Below are 25,754 nucleotides of genomic sequence, written 5' to 3' on the forward strand. Positions count from 1 at the left end.
TTAGAGGTGAAAAGACATATGTCAGGACTCTGAGACTGTGATTTCAGAGTTTAGTTTGGCTGAAGTATACATGTTAATTCTTTTTTCCCTTCAAGACCTGAAATTAATTGTAAGAAGTTTGTAACTCACCTCTTTATGAATATAAATGGAAACACAGTAAGCAAAGAAATAAATGAAGTTGAAGATGTCCAGAATCAAAGCTCTTGGGATAGGGAGAACTGCCCAACAGGAAGAGAAGTTGGACTTAATGCCTACAAGTCCTCATGTAGTTTTAGGGAAGAACAAAACATCAGCAGTATAACAAGTAGTGCCTTTGAAAGTATTTTAAAGTGAGACACTGAATCTAAAAGCTGAATAAAATCAGCAAGAAACTGTGGAAATAATCTGAGGTGTGCTCCCAGAATGTGCTGGGTAGAATGATTCAGGACAAGGTATAGATGTGTTTTTAAGAGCTCTTCCTGGGACACAGTTTGTGCGTGGGATGCAGGAAGGGGAGTAGAGTATCACATGCTGTAGAGACTTCTGCTCATTATCCAGAGTGCATTAGATGCATTAGAACTGTTTGGCTTGCATGAGCTCATGAGTTGGAGGGCTGCCTTTCTGTGAATTAGGGTGGGGAAGGTATGCAGAGCATGTAGAGTATGTGTTGATGCATGTCCTCTAGACTGCTCTCAGTGTTCTACAGCAGAGCAAAGTATAGATTTCCTTTTCAGAACAACAGCAACAACAAAAATTATTTCCTTTTCCAGGTTCAGTATTTTCTTATCACATTTCTTTTACTCCACCCTCTGTCACGTGGATGATTGTTTTCCAGTACGTAGCCTATAGCACTGAAAAACATGAAAGTTGCACTGAGATTATGAAGCCTCCAAAATCATGTTTTGAGGAGAGATTTGTTTATTAAATGTGAGGTCATTATTAGAGTTATTTTCACTTATACAGTACAAATTCAAAATATTGTATGTGTTAACCAGTAGAGATGCTTCTGACTTAACTTTCTGGAAGAACTGTGGATGCAGTTCCATCCATCATTCTGATGTGTAGCTAAAGGATGTATATTATTGCCTAATTTTGAGCACTTAACCTAAAAATAAGAGTTTTGACAATGTCTGTATTACTGTTTTAGTATTCTGTGGTTCTTTGCACATAAGGGTCACAAATGACTTAGGCCCTTTGGTATGAATGTATATGTAATTGCTATGGCTACTTTAAGCATAAGTATAATATATGAAAGCAATTTCTTCCATTGTTTTAGTGGAAAGTTCAATGACTAGTATAGAATCAAAGAGGGAAAGGGCCTTCATATGCCTTCTGCTTCAACTGGTGGTGGTTTTACTGATACACAGAGTAAATGTGTCCTACTCATAAGGGGAAAGAAAGCATCAATTAATTGAAGTTGTAGTATCTGAGAAAGGCTGTTATCTGCAGCTGTAAATCACAAACAAGTGAGGTTGGAAGGCACCTCTGGAGATCATCTTGTCCGGTTTCCCTGCTTGAGCAGGATCAGCTGCAGCAGACTGTCCAAGACAGGACCCAGTCAGGTTTTGAAGTAACAGATCCATGAAATAATAGATCCATTGTATATCTTAGAATAAAAACACAGCTGTTCTTAAACACAGGAAGTGGGTGATCTCTTAAGGCTGGTGCTTTGGGAATAAAGCTGATGCGTCTGAGATTAATGCTTGAAAATTAGCAACAATTATTTGTTAAAAACATTTTTGTAAGAAATTTTATTAGAGTTATATGCCTGAGTAGCAAATACATATTGCCACTAAATACTTTACTAACTCAATTGGGCAAGTTCATATTTTAAAATCACTACCTTGCCATTCAGAGGTCCAGCTGCATTCAAAGCTTTAAAACTGAGTAGGTTGTGGAGAGAGAACTTATGCATCAATGATGTGACAGTGAAGTTCTCAGAGGGCAGCATATGTGAAAGTTGGTGTCCCAGCTTTCAGAGGCATTGGGAAAAAAATGCCCATAGTTTTGCTTCTGATTTGTGCATTTTCAGCACACTTAGTACTTTTGGACGGAATGGACCTGCAAGTTCAAAAACAAAAGCCTGGTACAGTTGAATTGCAGTCTTACAGATGTGACAACTGCAGGTTTTAGATTTGGTCCCGTGCATCAGTCCATTTCATTGAAACAGTTAAATATGGTAGCAAGGCTTTCAGCCATCTTTTTACATCATAGAGGTTAATAGAGGGGAAGTCACTTGTCAGACACACACAGGAATTAGGAGTTTTTGGAAATAGAAGACTATTTAGGTTAGAATGTAACCTAACTGGGGTGAATATTTAACCAGGGCATGTTGTCCATATGAATCACCGTGCTGAGGGTTAAGCTGTAGAGCTTGATTCGTGTGGTTCCAATTGTCAGGACTTCAGATGCTATCTAGAAGGTTAAACAAAGTTACTGAGCATGTAGATTCTCTGCTGAGTATGATCTTGTTTTAGATCGAGAGACTGGAGATTTTAATAGCTTGCCTTTAATACTAGTAATAAATCACTAGTTGAAATGTCAGCCTCATAGAAAGATGTGAATTGCTCCTTGCTTCTTCTTCCAGGAGTTGCCTCAGTTCTTCTGAATTTGGAAGCATTTCCAGTGGGCTGGGAAGGCTTTCTGGATTGCTAGATTACACTTGAACATTTCTGCCACGAAGGCCAGATCAGTATTCCTTTAGTTCTTCGACTGCAGTACATTTCTGCTGAGCAGGCACCTGGCTGTAGGGTTTGCTCTCTGTTACCTCCGGAGCAGAATTAGCCCTGATCAGGTCCTTAGGTCCTTTCTGACCTTCTGGACCCACAAAACTAGAAGCATCTGTCTCGCTTTGGGGAGCTCAGACAGGGGCCAAGATGTTTTTTGTTGTCAAAATCTTTCTGGTCAAGATGTGACTTCACAGGGTGTGTATGAGAGAGGCAGCCCTATAAAGAAGCAGCCCCTGCTCACTAGTGGGTGGCACCCAGACAGCACACTGGAGGAGCAAGGGACTCTGAAGCCTTTTGGACTGTGGGTGTGAAAGCTGGAGAATGAGCCCAGTGTACTATTGCCTTCCTGTCACTGCTAGTCTTACTGTTGGTCTGCTGTGTGTTTCCATATCACAGAATTGTAGGGCTTGGAAGGACCTCCAGAGATCAAGTCCAACCCCCTGCCAAAGCAGCTCCCTAGCCCAGGTTGCACAGGTAGGCATCCAGGCGGTCCTTGAACGTCTCCAGAGAAGGAGACTCCACCATCTCTCCGTGCAGCCTGTGCCAGTGCTCCATCACTGCACTGTGAAATTTCCACACACATTTGTGGGAACTTCCTATGCTTCAGTTTGTGGCCATTTCCCCTTGTCCTATCACCACACACTGCTGAAAAGAGTCCAGCCTCGTCCCTTTGCTCCCGTTCCTTAGATATTTATAGACATGGATCAGATGCCCTCTGAATCTTTTCTCAAGACTGAACAGATCCATGTCTTTCAGTTTCTCCTCGTAAGAGAGGTGTTCACATAAAGGTGTAGAAACATCTCTAAGATGAGTGACCTGTACACAAGTGATGATGGGATCACAGTCTAAGAATGTAAGCTGTGAGCAGTAAACATTGTGCAGAATGCCTGTCTTGTCAGAAGGCGTGCTTGAAGGCTTTTAAGATAGGCATCCTTTTTGGGGCTGTATAAAGTAGATCATTATTTAGCACATATAAAAACCCTCCTTCTTTCTGTCATGAAAGTTAACTGCTAGTCCCAGCTGAACCTGCCACAATGAAACTAGCCCACAATTACAGAAAACAAATTAATTTAGTATATGAGAAATATTGCCTTTTTTGAAAGGAAATGACTGGTGGGGAAAAGCAGCTTATTCTCAGACTTCCAAAGGCCCTTGTGAAATCAATTACTTAAGGAAAAAAAACTAAGTAAATGCTCAAATATGTCTCTTTAATTGTGTAGTTACTCATTATTGAGAAATACAATGGAAGAATAAAAGTCATTGTTTTCTAGCTCTAGTGAAGCAATGAAGCGAGGTAAAACAGAAGAATGAGAGAGAAATTGAGCAAGCTTTCAGAGAGGAAGATTTAACTTTGCCACATGATTTAGCATGAAGAGCTGCAGGAACACGAAGAAGTAGTGTTGGGGCTGTTATCCTAACGGGGCCACTTGCTCCCTGCCTGACCTCAGACAATCAACTTAATCTCTGTGTGCTTCAGTACATGGAAATAGGCAAAAAGCAAGCTCAAGCACTGTGCTCTAACCTACCAAAGTGAAAACAGAAGAAAGCTAATCCATCCAGAATCCCAGCCATAAAAACAGAAGGCACAGACAGAAAATATTTCTTGTTACCCTCTTCAATACTTCTAGTCAGGTAAATATTCCAAATAAAAGAGAGACTGTTAATGGTCTAGAAGTAAGCATGTGTAAGTGTGTTTGCAGAGTCAAAGTCTGAAAATGAAGCAGCAAATAAATCAGGGTGCTGTTTACTTTAGCATTTTATGTTGACTGCTCCCAGTAACCATAAGTGAGGTCTCCAGGCTTGCTTGGAAAAACAGAACTCTTAAATTGGGACTAACCCATACCACCAAATGCCTCCATAAATACCCATGAACTTGATGACTGTCTGACTGCGTTTTTTGTTCTGCAGACTTGTGAACTTTAGTTAATGTAATAGTTGGAGTCATGACTTGCTAAGAGCTGATATCTGAAAAGTGATGTGCCCAATGCTGATTTGAAGGTTATTAGAAGAGGAAACCAGCAAAACTGAAACAGTCAGAGTAGGCTTTGCTGCCATTTTGTTTGCTTGTTTTCATGGCTTCTCTTATGGTTGCTCTTGGTTAATAGTCACCGGTTATTCACTAAGCATGACCATCTCAGGGTATCATCAGTTCCCTCAGGTAACTGCCTCACTCACTTTCTGCAGGACTGTTTTACTCCGTGTTAGGCAGCCAGGAAACACCCCAGTCTTTGGCATAGATAAGGTTTCTATCCTTTCTTTTTCCATTAATTGTGAACGTGTAGTTCATGGGCTTTGCGGGGCAACCAGACTAAGGAGATCCTGTTTCCTGATGCTTATTGCCACCTTGACCTGCAGTTCACAGCCTCCTGAATTGTGGCTATCTCCCCCAAATAAGTATGAACACCTTACCCAACTTAGTATATAAACATTTATCCTTGAAGTTGACCAAATGGTAGATCCTACAAAAGCTGTTCTGTCTGCTTTTTCTGTCCATACAGTGCCCACTAAATACACTGTATTTTGAGCTTTGGTAGGTGTTTTGCCTGTGAAATCTACTGATTATGCTTACAATATGAGAGGCTCTGCTTTTAGCATCTTACTGTGGCATTATTGCTGTGGCCACATTAATATATCATTATACATTATTATTACTGTGTATATATAATAATGTATATAATATATAATGTATGTAACAATATACATTATTATTACTGTGGCCACAAAAAGTTCACATATGCTACCCTGCAAAAAGAATGGCTTGATGTGACTGCTGTTGGGCCTACCACTGTTGTGCTATTTTTGCAGTGACACATGATCTAAAAGACACATGATATTTAAAAGCTCTGTGAGTTAAATCTGGCTTCACACGATTCCGTGGAGATTTTGCTATTCTGTCCTTTTTCATGTGATGATGGAGGTTACTATTTCTGATGCCCTTTTGGGCCAGCATCACATGTGAGGTTGCAGTACTGTGCAGGACATGGGCTGGGAAAGCTCTGTTTGCTTGTGTGGGTGTGAAGGGTTAACTGTGTGTGGGGTCTGCCAGGCAGCAGTAAAATGTGGCAGATCATTAACACAAATCTCTGAAAATAGGATTATGGAAGTGTTGAAGATTGTAACCAAGTGGCAGCACAATGGAATCTAGTTCTTTTCTTCTTTAATGAAAGCATGGTATTAGTAGGCATCACCTAGCTTACTGGAAATGTATATTACTTGTACTTTTATAACCAAGGAAAAGAGCTACAGTTGGTTTCTCAGTTCTGTAAGAAAGGTTGATTTTTAAAGAGGGAAATTGAGTTAACAGCTTTCTGTGGATCTTGTTTAAATACAGTTTGCTTAATATATGTAGTAAGAGCTCTCATAATTTTGCTTTTTGCTAGTTGCTATTTAACCTCATCTTTATCTATAGGGTTGATTATATGAGCTCTTATCTGTCTCATCTCTTAGCTTTGATATTGTGAAACCAGCTCCTTCACATGAAAACACGCTTGCATAACATGATTTAAAAAATCAGATCTCATAATCTTTCTCTCAATTTCCTGAAACTTCCAGTGCAAGGATGTCTTAATCATTTCCAGAAATATTTTATCTTAGCACTAAATTGTCTTCTTTAACTCACATTGTTGTTAGGAATTGTTTTATTTATATTTGTGAAATCATGCTATTTTAATATATAATACATTGAGATTATTATGAAAATGTACTGTCCCTGCTTATCAGCAGGAAAAAAAAACTGTGAGAAATAAGAGATCAGTAACTCAAAATGAGTCAGTACCAGTTCCATAGTGGGAATGGAGAGCAATGTTCATATTTCTGTTTGTTCCCAGGCAGACCTAATGCTTCATCTCATCCTCATTTCCTAGTTCAAGCACTGTGCAAGAGAGGAGTGTGTGACCTGGAGCAGTGTCAGTGCCCTGGGAAAACTGACCGCCTCCGTTCCTAATGACAGCAAATGCTTCTTTAAAGTTCCCCATTAGAAGCAAAATGTTCAGTCATCTACTGAAGCAGGTTACAGCATCTCAAGGCTGAGGATTTCTTATTTACTTTGCCAGCTATGAGTGCTCAGATGTTTGGCAAGGAGCTCCTGAACAACTAGGCAACAGGACTGCTGGTGATTGTGGCTGGAGGGCACAAATCCCACTAGGACATTGGAGCTGCCTTTGGGATAGGTGTGGCTGAAGGCAGGCTGCTCTGAATGCAAATAGTAGAGCAGAAATGGCCTCTGGAAGACAGGTGTGTTTTTCAGGTGCTGTGCTGTTTCAAGGGGCAGTCCCTCCAACTGTCTGTTGCATTTATTACTGGTGGGGTAGTACATGGTGGCACAGCAGATAGATGCTCTGGTGTTTTCATGACCATGGTTAAGTTTTCTGCAGTTTTCTCATGGTACCAGATTTTCCTGACCCACGTGAGGTGCTGCATGTATACACTTCAGATACAATGCAGTACAGTTGGTGATGCCCCAGGGGCAGGCAAGTATCAGAAGATGAGGATGGAAGGGCACTGAGGGGCAGGCTAGGATCCCTTCCAGATCCTGGCCCAGCTCCAGCCATCCTTATTCACTTCAAGTGATTTCAGTTACTTGGACTTCAGGTTCTCCCCTTTAACTTTGGTGGAAGTGCTTCCCCCAGATAAGGACTACACGACTTATTTCCTTCACTGTTCTTTTCTCAGTTTAATCGGTATGATATTCACTCACCGGTTTTGGAGGGATATGGGGAGAAGAATGCTCTCATCCTTTCATTGTTGTTGAATATAGTCATATGAAAAACCTAAATGTAAACAGATGTCCATTTTAAAAAAGTCAGCATATTGCTGAAATTTAATATTTTTGTTAGCATCACAGAAAAGTTTTATTGCAGAACATTAAATCTCTGGTTTATGTTCAAATAATATTGGGAGATTGTTGCTGCACTGAAACTTGGAGGGTTTTCAATAAGATTGCTCTGCAGCATATATCTGTTTGTTTGTTTAGCACCCTGACTGGCAGCAGTGGGAATGGAAGGATTCCTTTGGCTGCTGCTGCTCACCTTGGGGCATGGGTGGAGTGACCGACCCCATGTTTGTCGTCTCCTCTCCTGTCGTGCAGAGCGTGGGGTACTCATGCATAACTGTGTCTTTCCTTGCATTGTATGTATTGGAAGCAAGGGAGTTTCAAACTGTCTCTTTGAAACGTGACCAGGGGACTTACTTAAAGAGGGTGGTGGCTAGATGAGGTGTCTTGGCAATATTTGGTCGTCAGCAGTGCCAGGGAGGTATGTGCAAGGACTGGGTTCCCACTCTGGAGGAGCATGGGGAATATGTGCGGAAAATGGAACATGAAGAAATACCTAATTCCTTTAGGAACTACATGGAATCACTAGTTACTGGTTCAGCAGTACAGTGTTCAAATAATTACTGTGCAGCAATCTGAGTAAATAAAAAAAGCATGTTTGTTTTCATGTATATATGCATTTGCTGAGCAGGTGATCCACAACAGTGGCATTTGAGTAGCTCCTTTTAAAATCAGTGGTAGTTATCTAGAAAAATGTTTTCAGTTATTTTTCCAGCACATTTGCAGTGTACTCATTTGAAAGAAAAGTGGAAAACATTTTCCAAATGATAATAGCTAAGTTGGAAACTTTAGCTTAAAATGTCAAAGGTCCTATTGTCTGGGGACTGCAGCTTTTGCTGCATAAATCTGCATTTGGCAAGATAGAAGGTGCTTACAGTTAGCTGGGTTGACACGTTTAGCCCTTGTGTGACTCACAGTCTGTTTTCATTTGGGGTGGGAGTTGTGAACAGAAAGATCCAATGAATGCTGGAAGAAGGTGAACTCAATAAATGAAAACGTTGATTTTATTTTATTTTTAACTAGAATAAAATGTTATCTTGGTAGAAACACATCAGTCACTGTGAAATTAAAAGAGGTGTTTGATAAGCACTGTTTCTGTTCTGTGAAAATCAGTTTAGAAGTCATCACTGGATCAAGTCTCCTTGGAGCATCACAAGAACACTGGATAAAATCCAGTTCAAAATGAGGTCAGATTATCCTTGCAATAGCATCCAAACCACGGGGTTGGTTTTTCCTGCCTAAAACAGCTGCAGATAGAACTGATGTTGTGTCTGCTCCATGAAGATTTGTGTGCAGTGCTTCTCCTCAGGAATTCTTGCTTTTAGAAACTATTCCTGTTTTAGAAGACCTGGATGCCAATTTTGTCTTGCTTTTTCAGTCTAACAGTGTTTCACTTTAATCATAAAACTGTTTTGATCAAAGCGATATCTTGTCCAATCTGATACTACCCAGTGTTAGGAAGCAGCAGGCTCTACCTGTCTGGCTACTTGTTTAACATGCAGCACAGTACTATGTGAACATCTCAGCAATTACTGGATTTAATTCTCATAGTACTTCTGTGAGAAGAGAAAATTTATCTCGGTTTTGTGGCTTGGAATTTATAGAATGTGGTTGGTTATTTATTTGTCAATGCCATAAAGCAGATCGTAGCTATTGTGAGATCTAATAGGAAGCATCCTGCTCAAAATAGTATTTATTCTATTCTTATACATCATTCTTGGTGCCAGTAAAGGAGAAATTAAAAGATACAATAAATTGAACTCTTACAGCTATAAATGGATTTTTAGTGGAAACACTGATAGAGTTCTGTCTTAGCAGTGTTGCAAATCTTTTGGAAACAATTAGGAAACCATCTCAATTGCTTTCAATATAAATACAAAAGAAAAAAAAACAATTTGCTAATTGCTCATCTATGCTGCTAGCAGTGGATTTGAAACAGAGCATGTTGAATCACATATAATACCAGCATGCATTCTTCTTCCTATTTCTGGTACGACTGTGCTGTGCCAAACCACACATCAGTACCATCACTGCTCTGTCCACAGTCACCACCAAGATGGAAGTGATTGCTATAATGGAAATAAATTATTAGGTCAATAATTATTTTCTGACTGCAATTATCTTTTAATGTGCTTAGCTCAGTTGAAATAAATTTTGTTCACATCTTGTTCTCATGAGCTATCCTTAATGCCTTCTGAAGGACTTGCAGACAGCATTTGAAGACCATAGGGGAACTTTTAGGATTCAGTATTTGCTGCCTGTTGCAGAGTGGGGACATGTCTTTGTACATACAGAAGTTTGCAAAGGACACGTAGCATCAATGAAAGAGTCTGACTTAACACGTACAGGTAAGATTTGAGCCTGGTGTAAGAACTAACTCCTAGAGCACTGGGGCTTCCTGTCCCCTCTGTCCCTTATAGCAAGGTGGGCTCCTCTGTGTTACTTGCTTGGCAGCTGCATTTCAGGCTTGGAAGGCAGTCTGATCAGGATAAGGGCTGTCTTTCATAATGCAGAAGCAGAAAGCATCCGTCCAGCCCAGGACAGAGATGTTTCTGGATCAGGTCTTCAAAGGCACTGTAAATATTTTACCTTGCAAAATATCCTGTCTGTAGCAGATACCAGCCTACGGTAATTCCCAGTTGTAACTGATATGTCTTCCTATTCAGAACATTCTGTAGTCAAGAAAAATACCTCCATATGTTTTGAATTCTCTTGCATCTTCACTGGAGTTCTCAAGAGTATGCCACTAATTTAATATGTGATTTTGCTGTGCGTTCATGTTGTATATAAGCCGGTCAATACACAAGCAATAAGCTCTGGAATCACTGAAGTGTTAGCATATGTTAAATTTATCCAGTGTGAATGCTTTGCAGGCTCAGTATTCTCTGGCATACTGTAACAGGAGCTCTCTGGTGTTTTAGAGAGCCACACAATTTAGAATATTTATTTCATCAGTAATCTCCTTCCTCGCAGAATCTGAATAGTTCATTTGCTTGGCAACATCTCCTGTCCAGTAATGATTAATTCCAGAAGAATAGCAGCTAATATAACTTGAGAGCTGCTATGGCTGTGTTTTTTTTTTTTTCTTCCGACTTTCCTCTGTTTTCTTTTAAGGACAGTCATGTCACTGAATAGAATTTTGCTGCTCCCTTGCAGTGACAAAGTACTGCCAATTCATGTCTCCTAGTCATGATATTCTCCTGTTTCACTGAAGAGTATTCTAGAATTCAGGAGAATGCCAAATAAAAGAAAGTATTGAGTGGGGAGGGATTTTTAATTGTTTTTAATAATCTGGCTATTGAATAACAGCATAAAACTCTCTTGTGTTGAAGTGGTGGATTTTTTTTCTCCGAAACCTCAGTTTCTCAGTGTGGATTGGGCGTCACATTGAGAAGGCTCCTTAAAGGACTCAGACTGGCTTTTCACTACAAGAGCAGGCACTGCTTCAGGAAGGGGGAGGGGGAGCTGCTGAAAGCACGTGTGTATACATCGTTTTGGTGTTTGAGCCAGTACAGAACCATTTCAATGGAAAATGGGTAATGGTTAGCATCAGCTTTTGTACAGCTGCTTTTTGGCTAAAAGAGAGGTAATTCATATTTGAAGTCTGTGGGTGTGATTCATTGTTTTTTGTGGTAGTATTTTGGTGCAGTTTCCCCTTCTCTCCCTCTTGAATTCTTTGCAGTTAGTAAAGCTGCTGCTGCTATTTCAACTCAAGCAGCTTCATCCTCCGTTAAGGTCTGTGCTAAGTAAACCCTACATCACAGAATGCTTGCCCTTTCTTTTTGGATAGTATTCGTGAATAGCTTACATATTTGGCAGCTGTCTTACTGCCAAACTTGAAATGATTACTGTATTGCTATGTTGCATTGACTCCAACTTGAGGTAGAGGCAGGGAGAATGGCTTTAGAGAATCTTAAGGGAGACCTGTTAATGTGTGTCCTCTTTTATATAGTGTGTTAACAGGCATTAATTAATACAGATGTTTAAAAATGATTTGCACATTTAAACATCCAGTCCTTCCCCTCTACTCCCAATTGCCTTGGAAGAAATGAGTATAACTAAACTGGACATGGTTGCTCAGTGTAGCTTTCTTGGCAGTTTGGCAACGTTTTTGAAATGTCCCACAAAAATTGTCTCTAAAATTCAGCATTGCATTGTACGTAGTAGTGGGACAGCACTGCCACAAAGCAGCAGGCTCAGCAGCCTCACACATTCATCGCAAGGTGGTTATAAATAGTGGATTTAAAACCCTAGTTTCAGATCTTTGAAGTGGTTCTGATGCTTTCACACAGGGCTGATGGTTGGCTGCTGGGTATCAAACTAAAATGCATTAAAAACTTTAAAAAGGTGTGCTCTGTATTTACAGACATATTTAGCTACGATCAAGGAGAAGTATCTTCCAGTTATGAGGGATCTGCTGAAGTACCCGGTGATCATCCTGGTATTTGTGTTACTGGAGATTCATGGTTTGACCTCCGCTGTGCTATTAAACCATTTGTGCTGAATGTGGGCTGCTAATGAGTGAGTCTAAGGCTGGCAGAGACTAGGAAGTTTGAGCATATGTGAAGTATTTGCAGCATACATGATTTTTTAAGAGTAATTTTCTTATAAACGAAGACAGTTGAAATCAGCAAGCTTTACATCAACAGCTTCAAACCCAAATATTTGTGTTTGATGTTATCTAGATATTTGATGCAGCAATTACTGTATGGTTTGAGGCTTTTTACGTTGTGGTGATAACGTTTCCAGAAACGTTTTTGAGTGTTAGTCCTTCCATTGCTCCTTTGTTAGGCTCATAGCTGTATGCTGATCAGTCTGAAGATGCTTTCTAGATGCAGTTTTGGTGACACAAAAGTATGTATTTTAAATACGCTCTCTTGAGACCAGAGCTAGAGGTAGGATTTGCTAGTGGCTGAAATTTCCAAATTTATTGCCTTCTAGACACAAAAGCTGACCTCTCAGAAATGTTTTTACAACTGAAGGCTAATACTCCCTGGTGCAATTCTCCATGAAGGAATTCAGCCAGGTGCAAGAAAATCATCCTCCTTTCTCATTTTGAGCTCTGAGCATATCCATGACTAGATTTTAATATTTACATTTATTTAGGGAAAAAACACAGTGTGAGACTTACAGATGCTGAAAGTGTTGCTGTGCTTTTTGTATCAGCAATAACAATTTCCTCTATGTAAAACATTAAGGATTAAGTTAAGGATTAACTCCTTGTAGTTTGCTGAATGACAGGAAGTATATTTTGAATGAAAGCTGATGCTGCAACTGTTAGAAATTGTCTCTCTGGAAGAAGGGAAAAGTTGGTCTGTAAAAATAGGAAGGGCAGTACACTCAGTGGTATTCTAGATTAGGAAATGGAGCCCTTTAAAAGAACATGGGGTCTTCATCCAGCCTATCCCAGTGCCATCCTCCAGTGGTGGAGATTCTGCAAGACTCCATAAATAAATTGAGCCCTTCATTGTTCCCTTCAGTGGAAAATCTTCTGTGAATTGTAGGTCTTCCATGCTGTCCCTCTGGTCTGTTATCTCCTCTCCAGTTCACAGGACACATCGGATCATTTTACACCCATGCATACTCACCTGTATGCCCTAGAGATTCTCATCCTCTCTGTTTTCATGAAACAGCTCCATGACTTGTATCCTGCCCGCGTGGTTGGGAACTCTGGTCGTGGGGAACTGCCATCTGGAATGTGTTCATGTTGTCACATGTCCAGAGGTGGGCGTAGTGCTCCTGTTGAACTTTTGAATTACTGGTGTGTTTGCAAGCTACCTTTGGGTTTGCAGCTACTCTTGCAATACTGTCAGCATCTTTTCTGAATCCATTCCTTCCCTCCACTATTCTTGCTGCCTTCCCTAGCTGAGTGTTACCTACAAGTGTCATCTCTCTGGCCTTCCAACTGCTTTCTTCATGAAAATGCACACTGGAATCAGTTTTAGGAAAGTCTGTTGCAGATATTTACACAATAGATGCTGGAATGCAGCCACTGAGCTACTGAGAACTACTGGGTGTTGTTTTTTAACCAACTGCACATCTCTTGTGTGAATTTCTTCTAGATGGGATTTTTCTAGCTTTTCCTAACTAGTGACAAAGCCCTTAGTAAAGCCAAGCAAAATCACAACTTCCACTTCTCACACACATACAGCCTGTTTGCAGAAGGAAATTGAGTAGGTTTGACAAGATTTTTATCCTGACAAATCCATACCAGTTGCTGCTGTTGCCCTGATTATTTTATAGTTGCTTATGAGTAGATAGTTTGAATTTTGGCAGAATATTTTCAGGAAATGAAATGTTGGAGTTCACTTGTTCAGTGTTTCACAGCCTCCCCTTATTATGCTCTTGTTAGCTCAGAAACTGTCTGTCCCTTTCTAGTTTTCTGTCATCTGACACCTGCTCCCCAAGGTGACAGCTGCCCTGAGATGACTTCTACGAGTGCCTGGGGGCAGCTCAGCCCAGCAGAGGCATTCCAGGCACTCTGGCTCTGCCATGGGGTTCCCTGGGGCCCTTCACTTAGGCAGGCAGCACGTCCCACTGTGTAGCCATTGGAAGGTGTGAGAGAGACCTACTGGGGCAAGTCTCTTCCCTGTTAAAATGCTCTTATTATCAGACACTATTCTCCTAAACTGAGAGAGAAGGGAAGTGAAAATTCTGGCTTTATCCTGGTGCCCAGTCACCAGCTGCACAGAGTCCAGTTGTGCCCTGGCCATAGCTAGTGCCAGCCAGCTCCCGGGATCAGAGGGGAAGATGGTTTCTCTGCTGCTCCCCACTGCCTGCTAGTTTGATCCTGCCTTGCCAAGGTGGTACTTTTCATTTTCTGCAAGGACCTTAACACCTAGCAATCAAAGCAATGAAAGCTCAGGAAAATTAAATAAGACAAGCTAAAATTAGATGCCAAGTTGTTAGGAAATCTTGCAGTGATTGTTATGGCCTTTTCTATAACACTAGTCTTAAAAAGAAACGTAACGTGAAACCAAATCTCCAAACGCTGAATGTTTAGGATTTTGTCTGTTACCGGAGGGAAAGCAGCTTTAAAGTTAACTCACTGAACTCCTGCTCATTGGCATCTTGTTGAAAACGTTGTTGTAGTGAACATTTATTTTCAACTGATGTTTACGAGAATATAAGAAATACATACCTTTGATGAATACGCAAATAAAAGCGCAGAACTTTTTAATTAATCCTTAAAAATTTATTTGCCTATTAAGGCGCCATAGCAGGAGGCCAGAGAAATACACGTAGGACGTTTTAGTCCAAATAATAGCTATGTTAAGTTGTTAATATTGTAATAAGCAGAATTCCCTACTAGTATTTCAGAAAATCTCAACTCCCTATAGTCGCATTTTTTGTTTTTCTTTGTTTTACTTAAGTTCAGTGTATAAGGCTCAGCGCAACTGAGTTGCGTCTGTACAGATGCAACTGTAAAAGTAGATGAATATGATAATAAACATGTTTAGCACAAGTTGGAGCTTCTGTCCTTAGCTGTGAAGATGGAAATCCCAGCTGTTTCCATGACAAGACTGGTGTGAGTGCTTACTGGCAGTCTGTGGTATGGTACATTTAGTCACTTATGGAGCAGGCAGTGTACAGGAACAGGAAAATAGCTCACTTATAAGTTAAAAATGCATTCTATTGAACATAATTACACTTTCGTTAAATTACACAATGTTGATTGATATAATAGTATAATTGTTTAGTGATGAGAACAGCATGTTCTATCAAGGACCAACTGGTATCTGTGGATTCTTAACAGAGTAATGAAGCATGAGTGTGTGTGTGTGTGTATACATCTATTTGTACATATCTCTGTGTGTGCGCATATATGTGTGTAGGTTGCTCTGAAAGTACTGCTTCCTCTTTATTTCTACAACAGGTATGAAAAGCACAATAATACTGTTTGTTAGAGCAAATTTTCAGCTACAAAACACTCTTTTTCAACAGTTGTCAACATTAGCTGTGCATTTTTACCAGTGGAGAACAGAGCCCTCATACCACACTTGAAAAATCTGTACCACTGGAGGTGCCCCTCTGTCACTGTCAGCACTGCTGAAATGCACCCATCACCTCACTGTGCTCACATCCACTGTTTGGTCTCCATAAAAATTCAGCAGGCATCGATAAATGTCAGCGGGTACAACTCTTTCTGTATGGAGGAATTCATTCCACCCCTTTGCTTCATCTATGCATCCATGTCAGACACCATTCTGTCACACTGTCCCTCTGCTGCCATCTATCACACAGCAGCAACACGGAATGTAATGTTGGTGGGAAGGTTCAACCTCTGCTGCTACACCACCACCATTTACCTCTGATGTCATCAGCCAACATAATAAAACAAGAGGCATTACTTTTGGAATTATATGTATTGCAAAATCGTGCAGTCATTTCTTGCAAGTAGTGGCATAGAAATTTTTGTCTTTAACAAAATAAATTGTTAGGTTTCTTTATCTTTTTCCCTGAGCTAAATAACTTAGAGAAGAACGGGTTCAGAAGTCATTTTGACTTTAATGTAATCTGTAATTTTCAGAGCAAATTATGAAAGAAAAGAGAAATTTGTTGCCTAGTCATGCAACAAAATGAGTCGGTGAGAACTGGCTCATTCCATACAAGAGTTGCACAGCAGCAAAGAACAGCATTCCACATGCCCTCCTTCCGCTGCTGTCAGGTTTTGCCGTTAGGTAAATTCTTATCTTCAAACTGAAGAAAGGATGCACCTCATCAAGGAGAGACTTACTGAGAAAGCAGGCCTCCAACTGCACTGCATTGCAGATATTAGTAAGATATTTTCTATATCTTTGTTAGGAATGCTATTAGATACTAGAGATCAATCTGGGTGATATTAGAATGAAAAGGCTGTGAGTATGAAAAGCATTTGTGCAGTATTAGCATTCAAATACAGAGTTCATGTTTTAATAGTAGAACGACTTCTAAGATGCTTAAATTCGTAAGTGTAAACATATTCCTGTAGTACACGACTGAAAGCTTTGTGTGGAATGTTGCTGGGGGCTTCACAAGCCCAGACTTGAATCTCCTTGCCTACTCCTCTACCTTTTGCACTTATTACTCTGAGGTGTGACATGAAGACCTTATTTAATATAAATGATTTTAATAAAAATGCCAAAGAACTCTGGGGAAAGTCTGAAGGCATGATGTGAAGTTACGTGCACTAGTGTTGCCACAGTATTGATTTGCTCCGCAGTTTAACATGTTTCTATTTCAGAAATGTTTGGGGGCTATTTGTTTGCTGATTGAAAGAAATTAGTTTCAAAATACAGACATGGATGACACCATTCTAGAGATCAGTAAGATTCTTAGGTAATCAAATACAAATATTTAAGTCTTGAAAATGTTAAAGTCTAGCAGAAAGCAGTACCAAGCTGCTTTTAGAAAATGCCAAACTCCTAGCAGCTGGGATGCTGCTCTCAGCTTCCCTCAGGAAGCAGCTGGCATTTCAAGGCATAGGGCACCTTCTGCTGTATGTTGTTTTGTTGGGTTTTTTTCTTCTCTGTCTGTAGTTTGGGCTTTTATAATACGTTCTCTAAATCTTTTTGTTTTATTCTTAATGATTCCTTATCATATCCCTGCAAGAGAAGGCATCTGCCCTGAAATCCTATAAAGTCTCTCTTTGGTAAACAGTTTCTGGAGGATGTAAGCCCATTCAATTACTAAATAGTTGATTTAATCTAATTTACATGAATTAGTCTGCTATGCCACCGCAGGAGAATGTTGAGGGGATTTTTTTTAACAGCCCTTTAAAAGCACCTGTGCTTTTTGTTCGTTGTCTCACAAGGGTTTTACTGATACGATATTAGCTATTTCTGGATGTAAAGGGGAGCAAAAGGTGTTGAGTTTAAGCTGCTTCTCTCTGTATTTCTTCCTCTTTCCTAACTTTTTCATAAATCTGGTGTTGCACACTGGGCGCTGTTATTCAGAGCTTCACCAGGAGCGAATTCTACATAAAACTGTCATCTTCTGGGTACTCTGAAGGCCAGAGGGTTTAAGCCTGTGTGGCTGCCGAGCACTGTGTGCAAGGTTAAGTGGTTGGCTTGTAAATACAGACAGATGCCTTTTTTCACTGCCAGAGTTGTGCTTTAACCTCTGTTTGCATGGAGCAGTGGAGACATCCAGTGGCCAAGACTTCAAAGGCTGACAGTTGTACTCTGAGTTCTGGTTGATGTGAAAAGTCATTTTTAGGCTTTTTGTTGTTGTTTGTTTAACTTTAGAAAACAATTCCAAGTGCAGGACACTAAAAGCTGATGCCTGCAGAAGCAGTGTCAGTGCCCAGTTATGTCATTTGATGGACTATTGGCCCTGAGACACAGGTGGACATCTAAACTTGTGGCAGTTCTACTGGACCAGCTATAGTTACTGCCCAGGTGCTCATGCAGACTGCCCCAATCAGGGCTTTGCTGAACTGGGCCCAAGAACACACTGACTTCTGTGTTTTGTTTTATATTCTCTACAGCAAGTGAAAATCTTGGTTTTGTAAACAAATGTTAATGTTTATTTAAAATAGGAATGCAAAACTCTGTTTCAAGCACTGATTGAAGAAAATCATTTTAATTCAGAGAAAGAAAAGGCTTCCCAAAGCCTTTAACTAGAATTCTTACATCAATGTGAGGGCATAGAAATAGCCCTGTCAGGGAAGAACTGGCTATTGTGAAGTCTGCATTGATTTGTGGCAGGCGGAGTGGTTTATGCTTTATTTCATTACGACTCGGTAATGTTATTTGTAAGATTTCCCCAATGTTTATAAAAGCCGTAACCAGAGCAGTAGTGTAATGTATTATGATAACAGTCCCCTACCATTTGCAATTTAAATGCTTGGTGTTTATGTCATAGAGCAGTTATGTTATTGTTACTGTGCAAAATCCCCTCCTTCTGAGTTATTACTATTTCTATACACTGTAAAAAAGAAAAAAAACGCTCTGTAGGTTGTTAAGGCAGCTCTTTGGATTTCTGCTTCTTTTAGAAGTAATTCAAGATGACAGAGATGACTGAGCTCATTGTGGACATTTCAGCAGCTTTTATTAAACATCACAACTTCCAGATACCTACACTTTTCTCCTTTTTCAGGGTGACCCAGGGCGAACATTTCTACTATGCTAAGACATTTTTAGGCAGTTAGGAAAAAAAAAAAAAGAAAGAAAAAAGAAAAAGATTTCATAAAGGCACATCAAATTTATACCTGTTGCTGATTTCCAGATGTCCAACTAGTCAAGAGAGACTTCTGTGTGTCTGTTTTTATGTATGACTTATTTCCGGTTGGTTCTTATTAATTTCATTGGGGAGCAATGATAAACTTTCCAGCTATTTTTTAATGGATGACAGCAAATCTGTAAGACATCACTAATAGTTTTTTAATGACACTGGGATCTGGGAGAAATCGAGAAAGCAGAAAAAGTAGAGTAAATGATAATGTTTGCAAGTTGCTTATTGCCAAAAACACTAAATATGAGGAAAGGATTGTGGAAAATCGGGGCCTGTCAGGAAGACACAAAAACAAATGGAAGGAGATGGAAGAGGCATAATGGGAAAGCTAGCCAAGGTACTTGAGTTCCTTGGATTACTTAGGCTTCTGAAATTCCATTGCAAAGGAGTTAAAACAAGGACAGTATGCTTAGTATTCACTTACTAATTAAAAAACTTGGACAAATACAGTATTTTTTAGAAAGAATACTTAAATCAAAACGTCTGTTCATCAATATTTTAGGATCCATTTTATAACATTACCTACTTCAGATGTATTATAAATAAAACTTTATTTTCAGTTTCTTTTTGTTTAGTTATTGAGTCAGTTAAGGGTTAATCTAGATACTAAAATAAAAGATTTTTCACAGGACATATCTGCTACTAGGAAGCAATATGTGGTGGAAAATATGCTCTAATGGTAGAATTGACTTTGTTAAGTAATCAAAATAATAAATCGTTCCCGTAGTCTTTAGGACAGGTTGTTCGGGACAGTTCAGCTTCACAGGAGATGATAAATAGACTCCTGTGAGGTTCAGTGAGTTACATAGTATGGCCCATTTTCAGTACTCAGTTTTACTTAGCAGCCAGAACCTGTCCCAGCCTGGTATGTCACAGAGCTGTAAATTCTCTACATAGGGCAGGCAGCCTGGCTGCCCATGCACTGCAGAGCACAGAGCACTCTGCTGGACAGGGCAGGTTGGCTCAAATGAGGTTATCATGGGATCCCTGCTGGTCAGCCCACATGTGCCTGTGTGGATAGATCTTGGAACAGCTGCTAAAGTACCATAGCTCAGCAGTTGCCACCCTGACAGCTGTCTGTGCTTGGCTGTGATGTAGAGAAAAGATTCTTCCTTGTCTCATTGATCTCAGTAAAAATCTTCATAAAGTTCAGCTGTATGCAGGTTATAATACTTGGCATTAAGGGCAAATCCACTGTATGACACGTGACTCAAAGTTAGTCATGACTATTTCACATAGGACTTACTGGATTTGGGAGTAGAATGCTCTGGTCTATCCAGGTAAAAATGAAGAATTTGTTTGAATACCTTCCTTCTTTGGTTTTGCATTTGTTTAAATGCAATTGCAGTCTCTTTATAAAAGCATATATATATATATACATATATATATAATATATGTTTGTCTTACTATGTAAACTTTGCTAAAGGATGACTTTGACATGCATATCAAGTTATTGAGACCAGCTGAAGTAATAAACTATTATATGAAGGAAGGAAAAGTGGAAGTAAGAAAAATTGTCTCTTAGAGTGAAGAATGTAAAATGTTTTTGGAAGAAAAAAACCCAAAACATAGAGGCATAGTATTAAAAGTTTATAACTGAGCTAATGGTTAAGAAAACTGAAAGGAGCAAAGTAAAAAATAATCATATCTCCTTCTGGTTATCATCAGGAGATGTTTCCAAACTGAACAAGGAGAAAGTATCAGAAGAGACCCAAATTAAACATAGCACACTACAGCAGCCTTTCTGTTGGGAAAAACAGATGTTGTTATTTAGAAATCTGGCAACAGGTAACTGGGTTGTGAGAGACATTATTCTTTCTGGGCAATTCCAAAAACTTGTAGTTCAGTTTCATGTTATTGACCTGATGAAACCTCCATTGTTAGACTGCAAAACTCAAAATAACGTTCCATGACTGATAACTAAGCCTGCACATTTTCTTCCTTCTTTATACAGGAAGCAGCATTAACAGAGCTGCCTGTATTTAGTGTAACAGTAATACCTGTCATCCACTCTGTGTGCAGCAGATAATCAGTAATGAATGCTTTTTAGTATGGAGTTATCATATTCAGATCTGTGTCTGATATGGTGCAGCCCTCTAAGCCTGCAACGTAGCTGTCTGTCCTAACAGTATATAAAAAGTCTGTGCTTTTGCTAGTAGTGTGTTGGACTTGTTTTTCTGTATATATGTGTCTGTATGTAAGTAAAACCTTTAAGCAGAAACTTTAGTTTCACAGACCTGTAAGTTCTGCCTTAGTGATACAGCATGTATTAAATTATGTCTCCTGAATGGAAGAGATCATTGCTTTATTTGGATGACTTCAGCCTGTAGACTTATTAATGAGATTACTGATGAGTACAGTGAATAGAGCAGCCAGAGACTTGCCAGGCTCCTTGCATTGCAGGTCTTCCTGCTCTGCCCTGCAGACTGCCATGGCATAGTCCGTGGTGTCAGACAGACTGAACCCAACCAGCAGGCCTGTTGCTGAAAGCCCACCATACTGACAGGCTAAAATCAACATTACGTGGGCAGGCAAGCAAATCTCTTAAAAGCTTTTCCAGTGCTGGCTGTGCCCCATCACGCTTCCTGTGAAGCAGATTCATAACTTTTATCGTAAGTAAGCACTGATTACAGACTATGGCAAGCTGGGCCCTGAAGATTACTGAGCTGTGTAGAGACAATTTGTTCCTGGAACAATCGATTCTGGCACCTCCTGGATGAGTGCATCTTGGCTCAGTTACGGAGATGCACTGAAGTTGACTTTACAAGGCAGTGTGCACACAGAATGAAGACTAATGTAAATTTACTTAATCCCATAATGTAATATTAGTGTGAACGTGATATTTGTTTGCCAAGAGTGTGCGTGCCACTTCCCTGTGGGCACCCTCGAGGCATGTTTCTTACGTTGCAGAGCTTGTTGTTAACTATTTTTAGGTCTTTAGGCAAACTCAGAAAAATTGACAAATGGTAAAAGCATTTGGTAATGTTTCACAGAGAGCTAGTACTGCCACTTAGATAACAACAGGGAGTCTGGATCTCACATTAAATCAGGATTTGGACTGAGGGTCCATCAGTGAGAGTTTGTACATTCCAGTCACTACCTCACAGCATGTGGAACGTGTCAGTTCTTTGTTCTACCATTTACTCCAGTTGCACCTACAGCTGGCATTGACAGATTTAACATGCGTGCAGTGAGTCACGGTGCGTGTTCTGAGCAGCTTGCAACCTCGGGAGCTGAAACGGAAAGGAGAAACTTACTGCATAGGGGCAGCCAGTGTGCAGTTGTGCACAATTATAGATTTATTTCATTAGATTACTGATCAGCTGCAGTTTGATATTATTTGCACGTTATTTCCTGTTTTGTTTTTTTGTTCTCTAATTTCCCTTTGAACAGCTGAATGTGTTATTTAGCAAATGTATGACAGTTGGAATGCTCTTTCTTGTAGCATTTTTTTCCTATGAATACCATTAGATTGCAAATCCTTGCACTGGCAAGCTGCCTATTCATCTCTCTCTTTATCTCTTCACGTTCAGGGCTGAGCAGTTCCACCACCAGGTTAGATGTTAGGAAGTACTTCTTCTCCAAGAGAGTGGTCAGGTGCTGGAATGGGCTGCCCAGGGAGGTCACTGTTTCTGGAGGTGTTTGAGAAATGTTTAGGTGTGACACTGAAGGACATTGGTGGTGGGAAATACTGGTGATAGGTGGGCAGTTGAACTGGATTATCTTAGAGGGCTCTTCAAGCTTGGCGATTCCTTGATTCTATGGTTATGCCATGCAGGAGTGGAGGGCATGAGCCAAGAGTTATCTCTAGCAGCATGTAACCTCCCCAGTGCCGTTCCCCCTGGTCCCAAGAGGTGCCAGGTTGATGACACCCTACTCACTCAGACCTGTGCATCGGCGTTTAAGCAGCCTGCTCGGAGGAAGCAGAGCATGTTGCTACCTGGTTGTGACTGCTTGTATGGAAAGGTGGAAGGTGATTTCCAGCACGAGCCTTGAGAAGAGCTCCCATTCTGGCAGCACACACATGCCTAGGGTAGTGCTGACGTGCTCACATGTTGAGCCCTGGTGGCAGGGCTATTCCGAGTAGCATAGCGAGTTTATAGGTGTAGATTATGTTTTCGGTACGTAAAGTGAAAACCAGATATTGCATGTTACCAGGTTTGCTTGCTGAAGTATTATTCTCCTTCAGTTAAGTCAGTGATGAATATTTCTGGCAGACTTTGCAGGAGCGTTGTATTTCACCCAAGACGACTGTTTGGTAAGGTAGTTAAAATGAATATGGTGGGAATTTCCACAAAGGCTTGGTTGTTTTAGGATAGGCATGAGAAGCAAATAGCATTAGGGGGACATGTGAAACAGTGCCTGTATAGTGAGCTACCTAAGTAACTGCGTTATGCCTTTTAAAAGAGCCCATTTTTGAGTAATGTCTCTTGCTGCCAGCTGCCTTGGCAGGCCTTCAGCTTGTAGCCTTAGTCTGTTCCCTGAGGTCAGATAGATGCTTTTGTAAAGACTGGGATCATATGACAGTACTAAATTACATTGCCTGTGTGGAATTGATCGCTTCGCAGCTCATTGTTTAATCAATGTTTTTTGCCTGATTGCCAAGCCAATAGTGTAGTTTGACATGGGATTAAAAACACAACAGTTGTAGCAAAAATACTGGGTAGGAGAAGTGTCAAGGTACATGGAAAGTTATTTGGTATTGGAGTGCTTTTTACTAGTTTGGTCTCTTGTTTTACAAGGGAGTTCTGAAACACCGTGCTTATACAAAATCCTAGTGCATGATACCTCTCATTCAGTAGGAGCTATTCACTCTTACTCTTAGACATTCAAATGATTTTTTTCTGTCTTTGAAATGTGGGAAAATTGTCTCTAAAGGTAGTATTTGGTGTATGACTAACCAATGCCTTGCACTTTCTCATCAAGAGAATCTGAATTTTATATCTTGAAGGATGAGACTCTAACCCTTTGTTTGGGATCTATTTTTATTTGATTTATTTATTTTGACTGCTGAAAGCAAGTGAGCTCTCCCCCGTCACACTGGGAAGGAGGGGAGTGAGCGAATGACTGTGCGGCGCTCAGCCACCTGCTGAGTTAAACCATAGCAAATGGAAAAAAGCCTTTGGGTGTTTTTAAAATTTTCATCTATATTTTTTTAAAGCATTTACTAATACTGAAAATTAGTGTATTTTAGGTGAACTGAGCAGTTAGTAAGTATGTGAGCCTAATCTGAGGCGTGTCTTTCTGATGACGGTGTAATCTTGCCAACATGTTGGAGTTATGAAATGTCAAAATGTGTTACTATGCTGTGAGAAGATAAAATTTGGAAAGATTTTTCTAAAAGTTAAAACACTCTTGGTCGTTTAAAAACACATCTGTCATTAAAAACTGTGATAGTGTTTGACTTTTCATGAAGTATGTATAAATGCTTGCCTTGGAGATGCTTTCTTGTTCATCATTCACTTGATACAGCCATTCACATTGCATTCTTACAAACCATAGTGTTAGATTAATACAGTTTTCTTTATTAAAATTACTGCTGTGGTCTTCCTAACAAGTTTTTTTTTGTCTTTTTGTACAGTGAAGGGAAGTCAGAAGTGTGAGCTGAATTGCCGTGCCATAGGCTACCGGTTCTATGTGAGACAAGCTGAGAAGGTGATAGATGGGACACCGTGTGACCAAAATGGAACTTCAATCTGTGTGGCAGGGCAGTGCAAGGTAAGGCTGTTATTGTCAGACTGTCTGTGCCTTCAGGCTGTTCCCTGAAGATTCTTAAATTCTATAGGAGGTTGATACAATTTTACCTGTGAAAAGCTGTCTTCAACTTTTTTATTTTTAGCAGGTATAAGAAATGTTAACTTCTGTTATTACCTGCTTTATTTTCATACGTAATTTGTCTGCTGAGAGCAGACTATGGAATGCTGAAAGGCAGGATCCAGAGGGTGTTCTGGCTACAATTAAGGTGCTTTTCAGTGAGCTTTTCCACGTTTGGCTTTCTGTAGATGAAACTGTATGAAACAATCAGAACAAAAGCATTGGAAACTTAAATAGGAGATAAATGTAACATCTTCCTTTGTTTAAACTTCAGCATGGAGATATTTTTTTCAGTCTGCAACATAACTTCATAACAGAAGAAGCCATTATTTTGATTGTGTTTTAGCTAGTGTTATTTTTCCGGTTGGCTCACGTTTGCCATTTTTAAGAATCACATCTTACTGGCTGTCCATTTACTCAGCAGAGATTTAGAAAATACTGAAATCAGTGGCAGTTTTGCATAGGTTCAGAAGGACTTTGTGCAGCCTGCTGTCTAGATTTCCTTTGTAATGGATAAATACACTGCTTTTTCTAAGACTGTAGAAATCTTAAACCAAGTATTTTTGAACAGTGTTAATGTCTAACCTTTGGAGGTGTATGATTACTGAAAGCAAGTATGACATCAGTAAGTGGCATTTGACAATTGCATATTTGTTGGCAAAAGAAGCAGAAGCTGGTCGGAAGTGATTCATGGACTTGTCAACCATCAGCTTTGGTTTAAATAGTTATTTGCTAGAGGAATTATCTTTTTTCTGCACGTCCAAATTCCTCTTGTTTGTGTATGTTTGGACCATGTCGTGTAAGTTTCTGATCAGTAGTTCTTAGCAATGCACACAAAACCATACCTTTGAATTTTGTTCATAGATGATAAATCTGCGTGATCATTCTTGAAGAGTCCTATGGTCTCAAACCAACTCTGTAATGGCCAGGATTTTAATTACTGTTCTCATTTACGACTTAGAAAACTGAAAAGTAGATTTAGGGTACCCGGGTGTTTTCCTAGTACTGTGCAAATAAAAAAGCACATACTGATACACTTGTATGGGTGGTTTGGTATAGAAAGGAAAGGAAGCCTAGTGGGGACTAGTGTTCTGTGTTTTGAAAATCATCCATTGCTGGTATTGAGTACCTTCCCGAAGCTGAATGTAAATAAACAATAGGTTATAAATGCTTACTTTGAATATGTT

General features: G+C 39.9%; 1 protein-coding gene across 1 annotated transcript in view; it reads left to right on the top strand.

The window, feature by feature from the left end:
* Nucleotides 1–25,754, top strand: part of THSD4 (thrombospondin type 1 domain containing 4) — a 213,874-nt gene that overhangs the window by 52,320 nt on the left and 135,800 nt on the right. Inside the window, exon 4 of the mRNA XM_065733783.1 lies at nt 24,335–24,471. Within this exon, the coding sequence (XP_065589855.1) occupies nt 24,335–24,471 (137 nt within the window). The remainder of the gene's footprint in view (nt 1–24,334; nt 24,472–25,754) is intronic.

Source organism: Cyrtonyx montezumae, unplaced genomic scaffold (assembly GCF_038088225.1).
Source record: "Cyrtonyx montezumae isolate F1298 unplaced genomic scaffold, pur_monq_1.0 scaffold_17, whole genome shotgun sequence".
Taxonomy (NCBI): domain Eukaryota; kingdom Metazoa; phylum Chordata; class Aves; order Galliformes; family Odontophoridae; genus Cyrtonyx; species Cyrtonyx montezumae.